Source organism: Gossypium arboreum, chromosome 5, assembly GCF_025698485.1.
Source record: "Gossypium arboreum isolate Shixiya-1 chromosome 5, ASM2569848v2, whole genome shotgun sequence".
Classification (NCBI taxonomy): domain Eukaryota; kingdom Viridiplantae; phylum Streptophyta; class Magnoliopsida; order Malvales; family Malvaceae; genus Gossypium; species Gossypium arboreum.
This window is the reverse complement of record NC_069074.1, coordinates 29,807,204-29,818,159: the sequence shown is the minus strand read 5'-3', so window position 1 is coordinate 29,818,159 and position 10,956 is coordinate 29,807,204. Positions and strand designations below refer to the sequence as shown.

General features: G+C 33.6%; 1 protein-coding gene across 5 annotated transcripts; it reads right to left on the bottom strand.

Moving 5' to 3' along the window:
- Positions 1-5,340: 5,340 nt before the first annotated feature.
- On the bottom strand, positions 5,341-10,956 carry LOC108453510 (xylose isomerase). Of its 5 annotated transcripts, none has more exons than XM_017751645.2 (21): positions 10,716-10,956; positions 10,257-10,346; positions 10,053-10,157; positions 9,643-9,717; positions 9,431-9,560; positions 9,241-9,332; positions 9,034-9,084; positions 8,790-8,866; positions 8,664-8,718; positions 8,443-8,544; positions 8,202-8,253; positions 7,987-8,032; positions 7,841-7,896; positions 7,075-7,126; positions 6,879-6,958; positions 6,688-6,758; positions 6,546-6,586; positions 6,337-6,436; positions 6,172-6,243; positions 5,990-6,067; positions 5,341-5,656 (listed from the first exon to the last, which is right to left on the bottom strand). In XM_017751645.2, exons 2-21 carry the CDS (start codon positions 10,311-10,313, stop codon positions 5,621-5,623), a joined length of 1,428 nt encoding a protein of 475 aa, XP_017607134.1. In that variant the 5' UTR covers positions 10,314-10,346; positions 10,716-10,956; the 3' UTR covers positions 5,341-5,620. The 5 variants fall into 5 exon arrangements, with proteins under 5 accessions (XP_017607134.1, XP_017607135.1, XP_052884031.1 ...); XM_017751646.2 differs by having other exon boundaries at positions 7,075-7,123; XM_053028071.1 differs by lacking the exon at positions 10,716-10,956 and adding an exon at positions 10,462-10,715.

Below are 10,956 nucleotides of genomic sequence, written 5' to 3'. Positions count from 1 at the left end.
TATGCAAGCAAACTTGGTTCAACAGAAAACTGGTCATGCAGGATAGGTCAAGAATATATATTCAGCCAGTGGTTCTAACAAGAGTTACAATCAAGGGTACAAAACTCAGTATCGAGGAGGCAGAAGCACCTATCGAAGCAGGAGTAGAAGGGGTCATTTTTCACATAGTCGACCTCAATGTAAACTATGTGGCAGGATCGGCCATATAGTACAAAAAAAATTTCTGTTGATTGGATGAAAAATTTACTAGGGTTTCTGATTTGGATCAAGATGGCCAGTTGCAAGTCAATTTCTATTACCTTGATGATCAAGGAAAATGACACTGTTGTGCTAACAAAATGCAAGGAAATTTATCTTCTCCTTTGACTCAATCAAATACTTTTCATCTTAATTTGCAGCATTATGGCAAGTCTCAGGCCAACAATCGTTCAGGATATTCTCAGTGAGAGTGTCATTTGTCAACTGATGGCACTAATGGCCAAGTTTGGTATCCAGATTCAAGAGCAACTAATCATATGACTAATAACATTTCCACTCTTCATAAAGCCACTAAATATGCAAGTACAAGTTAGTTGGTTATAGGAAATGGTAGTTTTGTACCAATTACACATGTAGGTCATCATTGATTCTTTTTGGTAATATAAACTTGCATCTTAAAAATGTTCTTCATGTTCCTCATGTTTGCAAGAATTTGTTGTCTGTTACACAGTTTGCCAAAGATAATTTAGTGTTTTTTAAGTTTCACCCCTTTCATTGTTTTGTGAAAGATTTACAGACAGAGAAAGTTTTGCTAGTGGACCACATTCATAAATGTTTACACAGGTTCACTTCCTCATCTCAACAAGTGTCTGTTGCTACTTATTCTAACAAAGGTTTTAGAAGTAATAGTTTTTTTAATCATGCTCGTTTAGTATCTAAAATAGTTGTTAATTTGAGGCATAACAGTTTAAAGCATCCATCTAATAAAGTTCTTCGTCAAGTTCTTTGTATTTGTAACATTTTTATACCAACGTCTAAGTCTCTTGATGTATATTCTACTTATAAACTTGGAAAATGTTACAAGCTTCCTTTTTTGTTTCTAAAACTATGTAAAGACATTTCCTTTTAAGTTGATTGTATCAGATTTATAGGATCCAACTCATGTGAGTTCTAAAGGTTGCTTGTATTACATCTTCTTTATTGATGCTTATAGTAGGTATACATGAATATACTGACTAAGGAATAAAGCAGCCACACTTCAGAGCAAAATGGCATTGCCTAGAGAAAACATAGGCATATTGTTAATACTAGTTTAACTTTACTTGCACAGGAATCTTTACCTATATACTTATGGGCACATGCTTTTTAAGTGCAGTATATCTGATCAACAGGCTTTCTACACCAGTTTTGCAAGGAAGGTATCCTCATGAATCACTTCATCAAGTCAAACTAGCTTACTCACATCTCCGGGTCTTTGAGTGTTACTGTTATACTAATTTGAGGCCCTACAACACTCACAAAATTCAATTTTGATCTAAGGCCTGTACATTCTTTGGCTACAATAGTTATCATAAAGGATATAAATGACTTGATGAATCAAGTAAGATTTTCATCTTATGACACTTTTTTTTATAAGCATAAGTTTCCTTTTGCCTCCAGACTACTCAACAGCTCTCAAGTCTCTCATTCTCAGACATATCATAAGTCTATTATTCCTATTATTTTCTCTTTGACTATTTTTTCATCTATTTCAACTATGAATGGCAGTTCATCTAAAGTAATTTTTCTTGAATCTGCAGACAATATAGTCTCTCGAGAACGTATAGACAGTGGGGTCACTCCAGTACTTACAGATGTGATGGCCAATCCTGAACCTGTAAATAATATAGTTACTTCAGAACTTGTTTTGCCTTTAGTTGGTTCTATCCAAACTAACTTTGCATCACCTGTCACCCTTGCTCCTCCTCCAGTAGTTTGCAAGATTCATCTCATGCAAACGAGATCAAAGAATGGTATGTTCAAACTAAGAGCCTTCTTAGTTGACTTGTCTGCACATGAGCCCCTTACTATTGAGGATGCGTTCACCAGTCTTGAATAGACACAGGCTTCTAAGCAAGAATATGATGCATTGCTCAAAACCAATTTATGAGAGCTGGTTCCTTTGCCTCTCAACAGAAAAACAATTGGCTATAAGTTGGATTTTTGAACTCAAGAACAAATGTTGGTGAAACCATAGCTAGATTCACGAAAATTTGGTTGTGGAAGGCTATTTTCAAGAAGCTAAGATTGATTTTTAGGAAACTTTTAACCTTGTGGTTAAACCAACCACCATAAGGGTTATTCTCATTATAACAGTGACCTATGGTTGGCAACACAAGCAAGTCGATATCAATAATGCCTTTTTAAACGGTGACCTCCATGAAGAGATCTATATGAGTCAACCACCAGGTTGTGAGACACATATTGATAGTCAACCACTAGTTTGTAAGTTGAATAAGGCCTTTTATGGCTTGAAGCAGGCACCTCGAGCTTTGTTTCACAAGCTCAAGTTGTACTTAATTGCTTCTAGTTTTGCCTTATCCAGAACTTATGCCTCATTGTTCATTAGAACTTCTAACAGCATGGTTCTTTATGTTTTAGTATATGTTGATGGCATCATTTTCACAACTGAAATCATCTGGCTTGAGTCCTTGTTGGCCGAGTTGCCAGTTAGTGTTGATGGTTGAGCTACAATTTAGGGTGACAATTCAGGAGCAGTAGTAGTGTAGCAAATCCTGTACTACACTCCAAGTTTAAACATGTTGAGTTGGGTTTGTTTTTTGTTCAAGAGAAAGTTGTTGCAGGCAAATTGATGATTGGCCATGTGCTTGCATAAGACCAGATTGCAATGGTTCTTACCAAGCCCCTTTTAGCTCCATTATTCAGTAAATTTAGATTTGGTCTTGGTGTTTCTAATAAATATGAACAACAACAAACGCAAGTTCAACAAAGCAGACAATTGAAGCAAGGGCTTGCAGCTTCATACTTAGCAATTCTATTAGTTAGCAGTTAAGGCAGTTAAGTTTGATTGTAATTTGTTAAGTATCAATTAGAGTATTAGTTAAGAATTTGTTGAGATTTATTGTTAGCAGAAGTTCTTGACTGATTCATTCACTCTCCTACTGTATATATTCATAAGCTTGATCCTATTAATATCAAGTGAGCTCAAAATATAAAATGAGCAAATCTTTTTATTCTTTTGATGTTCTTTGCATATCCAAACAACTCTCGCAACAAGCATTCGTTGATGCTGAAAAATATTACCAAACTGGAAGTGGTTCCAGAGTTTTAAATCAGTAGCCACTACAACCAACTTCTTATTAATAGCCCCACCCGAATGACTCTAGCTCAATCACAGAATCTTCTTAAACTTAGAATGCAAAAACCAAGCTCCTTTAAAATAGGAATGAGTCCTCGCTCTTGTCGGCCGAGCAAAACCCTTGACATCAAGTAGAATAGGACAATGATCAGATTTAACCCCCAGTAAATGAAACACAACTACGTTTGAAAACGACGACTTCTACAGTGCATTACAATAGACTTTACCAAGCCTCTCCTTCATTGAATTCCAACTATTAGGCGACTGATATCAAGAAAACTTTGGACCAATAAACCCCAAATCTAACAACTCATAATCCTAAAGTACCTTTTGCATACGTCGACACCAACCACAATCAGCCTGCCAAAAATTCAAAATTTCCAAAAATATAACTATACATAATCAATTTCATTAAAAAAAATCTAAAAAATCTTTTATAACGTATTTTATTCTCGTAAATAAACCGATGACGTGAAAAATCACATATTTAGTAAAATACATATATATAAATATATATAAATGGTATAATGTAAATCACATTCAAATATGATTAACATAATAATTGTTTTTTTAATATAAAAAGTAAAAATAAAGAGGGTATGAGTAAAGTTATTATTATTTTTCTTCTCTTTGCTACTCTTTTTCACGCTTTAGGGTTTTGCTTGAATTAATTCTTTTTTTGGAAATTGAATTTGTTACTTTGACTAGAAAGGTCTAGTCGGGCTTTTGTGGTTTTGGGTGATTCCAACGTTGCTTTCATGCTCCGTTGGAAAGCTTTAACCTTAAGTCTTATGTGAAAAAACTTTTCAAGTTTATAACTACAATTGATTTATTATATAGTTATGACGTTCCAATTCATTTTAATTTTATTTTCTTTTTAAACGTAAATTTAAAAACTTAAATATTCTCATAATTAATTTGATTTTTTTACTTGAATTATAACATTTTGCATTTAAATATAAAATTTATTATTCATAACAAATTAATATATTTTAGTCCCTTAATTCAGAGAAGATAGTTGTCTGCCGTTGCCATATTCTAGAAGATATGAATTACCCTCCTAAGAGGAAAAATATTATGAGGAATTGAAGAATTATATAGTATACATAACTTTAAATATTTATTACATGGATATTATCAAAGTAGTGTCTGATATATATATACAAAAAGAAGTTGACAGAAAATATTAATATTAAATTTGTTTAGCATTTATTTTGTAAGATCGCATTATGTATTATTGGAGGTAGAGCAACTCCATTGGGTTTCCTAATATCTCTAACTATAGTATCAGGTGCTATATTTACTATTCTCGACACAAATCGAAACTCGTCATCCAATTACAAATCTCTAATTCTAACCAATAAATTCCCCTCTCATTTCCTAATATTAAATCTACTGTTAACAATAATGCACATTATTTATACAAATAACATCTAAATGTTTGAATCTCATATCAATTTTTAGACTTATATAATTATTCAATTATGTTTAAAATATGATTTAATTACTAAAAATTCGGACAAGCAACTGTTGTTACTATCTAAATCCAACACAATTAGATTACATACTGATAAAGTGAGTCAATTTTATTTTAGTCACTTAATTAAAAATTTTATAATTTAATTACTAAACTAATTAATAATTTTCATCATTAAATTATTAAAATCGATATTATATAACTTTTTTATTTATATTGTCTACACTAATTAAAAATAACACCACAAATTTGAAATAATTTTTTCTATTCATCAATAAATATTGATACCAATCCCAAACCATTGCTTGAAACTGATTGACAGAATTTAAAGAAACAAAATTAACACCCCAATAACTTAAATAAAACTGAAAACTTAAACAAAAATTTAACTTTTATACTACTGATAATAATGTAATACGAGGATAGAACATAGGATAAATTAAATACATTTAGACTTGAATATTCCAAAAATTAAGGTCTATGCATCCGATTTAAGAACCATGAAGGCATGAACCCCCTGAGATAATTTTATGCAATTTCCTTTTATTTAAAGCCACACTTGCCATCACTTATCAATACACAACATTCCAAGAAGAGTACCCAAAAAGGGCATGGATTCCCTTCATGGTAAGGTGGCATTCCACCAAGAGTTCAACTACTAAAACATACCATTTTTCTTAAAAAACTATGCACTAATGCATTGTTATAAACTACAAAAATCTAATTATTTGTATAAGCATCATGACTTATTCCTAACTAAAAGGAAAAACCGAAAATATTGACCATAATCGGTCAATCAAGGTATCCTACAGTGCAGATTGGAAAATCATCTCTGCAAGTTCCTGCATCAAGACAACCAAAATTTTCATTTTAGATTTGGTTCATACTGGCATTACATGCTATTTTCTGTTTATAGATTGTATGCAGGACAGACACAGGACGGATCACTCCATTACGTATATAAGAGGTAACACTGAATAAGTCGAAAAGGTTATATGAAAAGCATTGCTTTCTGTCATGTTTTATAGTTAGAAATTATATTGCTCGTAACGTAACAAACAATCTAATATGAATAACTCAGTATTTGGTCGGTTATGGGCCATAGGTCATCATAGTATACCATGAAGTAAAAAAAAACTTGTAAACATCTTTATTTCAGTAAAATATCTAACTACCTGCTTGGCTGAAGCAACCTTGGGCTCTCCCCATTCCATGGCTTTCTTCTCAAGCATTTCAAAATCAGCTTTACCAGCCTGTTCGATGATGGATTACTTATATTAGCGATTCTTCCATGGGAAATGCCGACTTTAAGCCAAAGGAGAAGTTAACATTTAAAGAAAAAAGAAAAAAGCATCACCTCAATCTGGGCACCAAGTTCTGTGTCAAAGCTAGAATATCGTTTACTAACAAGCTCAGCCAAAGAACCATCCTATAATGAGGAAAATTATTAATTAATATATGAAAGAGGGGAGAAAAAGGCATTTGGTTAGAAAGCGGAGGGATAACTTTGATATTGTATTACCTCAATCAGCTTAGCAGCATTTCGGAGTCCACGAGCCAAGGTGTCCATTCCACTAATATGAGCAATGAACAAGTCCTCAACATCTGTACTCTCTCTCCGTCTACAAAACAATAAAAGGTAAAAAGATCATCACAAGTGGCTCAAGATAACAAGAATCTAGGTAAACACAACACAACTGTAAGAAAATAACGAAGGAAATATTTACACACAATTTTGCATCGAAGTTGAAGCCTCCTGGTGCTAATCCTCCCTGCCACACACAAATGTGAAGTGTGTAAAACAGTAGAAAGTCGAACACTCTTTTGAAGTTTGAACTATCAAAAGAAAATAAAATAAGGGTCCTCCGTATACATTTCTTATCACACTTATCATAACCATAGTTGCCTCCCCAACATCAGTCAAGAACTGATCTGTGTCCCAACCTGTATCACAAAGAAATCCATATCTTCAATGCTAAGAAGATTGTAATCCCAAGCTCATAAACATGACATAAGAATACTTTGTAAACACTAGGAAGTTTTTAAGTTAATAATAGATCGTACCAACTTGAGGATCCCCAGTGTTTGCATCAATATTTCCTAACATTCCATTGATTCTTGCAGTCTCAAGATCATGATGGCAGCTGCAAATTACATAAGCACCATAGGTTGGCAGAGGAATTTACATGCATGCAGTTGTGGGGAAATTTTACTTGGAAATGATATGAAAATATAATTCGAAGGTACAGACACAACAAACCTGTGACCAGAGAGTGTGGCATGGTTACACTCAATGTTAAGTTTGAATTCTGCTGCAAAAGGAAATAGTGGACAGTACGTTAAATGTAACCACCTACCAAAAGAGATAATACCTAGATAGATCATAGCTGGACGATGCCTTGTTTTCCTTCTAAGTGAAAATGGACCTGACCAACTAGAAATTCCAATGTTCTGGAAAGCAGCATGGTTTTGAAGCCAAATACTAAACAAAATTATCTAGTTACTTGGCTCAGGTATAATTGCTGGATATAAATATGCGTTCAACATTAGATACGTTCAACTTTTTCGAAGTATGATCATGTATGAGAAGGAAGGTCCTTGTAGGCACGAGTGTCGGATACAGGTTCTTCAAGCAAAGTAAAGAGTAAGCAAAATAGGGTTCTAGATCACAAAGTCTTATAAAGCCTAATAAATTCCAAATCAGTAACTCTCTGGACTAAGGACTACAATCTCTCATCATATAACTTTTTTTCTCAGCCAGCTGATTTTACCCTGTAATCATCAGGTTCTTCAATTTTTCTGGTCCTGGTATAAACTAGACCTAAACACTTAAGGTATGCTTTTCAAACCGTGCATGCAGTCTTGTTCATGAAATCAGTTACTGTTTTACCAGGCAAGAGTTAACCATGAAACAAATCCCTTCAAATACACAAGTTTAGATATTACTTTATTTAGCTATGCAGCAGTTACCAAAAATCGTCTAGCTGGCAATGTTAGATGCCAGACAAGAATTCATTAGAGCTCACCAAGCAGCCCATATTTACGCAAGAAGTTAAGTGTTGTTGCAGCATCCCAGTCATACCTGTAAATAAATCAAGCAATAATTCATATAAAGAACAGCGAACTTGACTGCTATTACTAATTGAGAAAGGCAGTAATTGTCGAAACATACTGATGTTTGGTAGGTTCTTGAGGCTTAGGTTCAATCAGTAGAGTTCCTGAATCAAAGAATATTCCATCAGAATTCCACGAAAAAAAAAAAAAACTACAGAAAGACAACCCTGTGGCCCAGAATAGCATAATTTTTTTTGTCCCCCTTCTCACCACCTACATTTGCTGGAAGGGGAGCTAGCATACAGTCTTAAGATTGTTATAATGGAAAATTACCATTGAATCCAATCCTCTTCTTGTAGGCAGCAGCAGCTTCAAGAAATTTTGCCTGTCAAAATAAATAATTGAAGTTGCACAGTTAATGAATAAGACGCCACATTGGAAACTTGAAGAAGAAAGTTTAATCAGGAAAAATGCATAAAATAGACCAAACATTTTAAGTAACATGAAACTAACAGTTGACATTGAAAAACTTTATTTAGCAGATTTCCAAGTAAGAAATGACTAACAAATATACCATATGATCGAGCTCTCTTTCCATGTCTGTGTTCAAGAGTGTTTGGTATCCCTCACGACCTCCCCAAAAGACATAATTTTCTCCCCCGAGATAATGTGTCACCTATAGGAACAGAAAGCAAAATATAAAGCAATTACCAGACATAAGACCAACATAACTGTAATCTAAACACAAAAATGCAATAAGTTTAATCTCAATGTTATATAGAAGTAAAAGCCCACCTCCATAGCTTTCTTAACTTGAGCAGCAGCATAGGCATAAACACCCAACTCAGAGCTGAAAAGCAAACACAGAAGTAAGAATTAAGTTCATCAAGGGATATATGCAAATCACTTAAGTAAGGATACCTTGTAGCAGCACCATGCATGTAACGAGGATGCATAAATAGTTGAGCAGTACCCCACAGTGGACGGATCTTGTCCCCCTGCATGATCAAGTAACAAAGATATTCGGGAAACATATAACTTAGTCTTGTATCAAGCAAGAGGGTTAAAAATTTTGAGAAAAGGGGAAAAAGAAAAAGAAAAAAGAGGAGGATAGGTCTCTACTTGAGACAAGCAAATTAAAACTTTTTGCAAATTCAGAAATTACCTGAAGTTCTTTAGCAAGTGCCACAACTTCATCCAAGTTTGAATTAGTTTCCTACAACGAAGACAATAGAAAAAATGATCGATAAACAATTGTCAAAAAAACCAATAGGAGAGGAGGGCTGTTAAGAGAGTTTAGTCAAAACCAGTTCATATTCAAGCATTTAGATATGAAAACCAACTTGAAGAGTCAATAAGAAAAATATCCAACCTTTAGTGTTTTGCCATCAGGAGCAATGTCCCTGTCATGGAAACACCACCTATCAACTCCAAGCTTGCTTAGGAATTCGAAGTTGGCTCTCACTGCAATCATTTCAAAGAGGAGCAAAGAATGTTACCATCCTGCAGACTAGTATTAATCAAATAAGCACAGGTTGGGAGGAAATAACTATCAATCTTACTTCTTCTTTTGGCCATAGCAATGGAATTGGTACCATCTTCCCATGGCCAATACTTTGTGGGTGCACCAAAAGGATCGGCACCTGTTCCACGAAATGTATGCCAAAATGCAACACTAAATCTCAACCAGTCCTAAACAATTGACAACTAGTCAGCAATCATCAACATCTTGATAGATCTTATACATATTAAGAATGGGAAATTTGAAACTAACCTTCATTTTCTTCCCGAGAATCACTTCTTCTGCATTGTACCATTTGTATGAAAGTGGATTCTTGCTAGAAGGACCCTGCAGTCAAAATTACTATTAAATAACAAGTATTCGAATAATTAATGCTATGGTAATCAAAAGTGCTTTGAGCTAAGAATGTATTCCAAATCTCTAATAATATATCTCGAAAAGAGAAAGATGCAAGGTTTCAAAACACAGAATATATTTAAATTATTAAATTATATTCAACCCTTTAAATCCTACAGGGGAAGTAACCCTTTTTGTCGCTGTTTTAGGGTTCCGACTCTAGAGAGTCGATATTCACCGATATTGACTATGATAACATTCATTTCCTCTGCAACTACAACAAATAAGACCTAAGTTAAATCCTGCAGGGGATGTAACTCTTTTACCTCATACTTAATTTTGGGAACTTCAGGGAAAAATTCCCCTTCCCATTCACCATCTTCACCACATTTTCCACCGAGATCAGCAGGGCATGTTTCTGGTACAGCATTCTACAGGCAAAAACAATTCCAATTCACAATAAATAAAAAATTGGAAGCAACAAATACATAAAGAATACATTTAAACATCACAAATTAAAGTTCTTTTACCACTATGAAAAAGACAGCATTCATAAAAAGAACTAGTAATAAAATCCTCCCAGCCATACTTTTATGCGTTACTATTATGCGAACTGAACCCTGCAAAAAATAACAAAATAATAACTATAAGTAATCCAATCAAAGAAAATATATTTAAGAATTATTCAGATCACCACATATCAAGTTAGCATCAAAGGAAAAAAAAATTAAACACCAGAAATAATAGTCGGAAGTCGGAACAACCAATAGTGCTGCCGACAGTGACAAAAAAAAAGTCTCTTTCTTTTTCCTGATGAATACCCACCATCAGATGCCACATAAAAAGAAAAATTTTTTTTAATGATTAAACACATAAAAATCATTGGTTAATAGCAAATAAAAAAAAAGACCCTTTGAAAATCGAAAAAAGAAACATATTAATCGAAAGAAATAATGGCAGAAAGTGTTAAACAAAGATAGAGGACATACAGATTTGATTAAGAAAAAAAGGGTTTTGATAAGAAGAACAGAAACAAGCCCTGAGGATGATGACTCTGTACTTATAGCTACATTGAATTCATAATTATATAAAAAAAATTATTATATTTTTTTGGATAAAGATTACGTGTCTCACTGTCACCGTTTTCGGTTCTCTTTGTCTAAAAATCTTTTAGCTAATTTTTAGGAATTTACATGTTTTTCTTTTTGGTAATCGGGTTCTACATGTTTT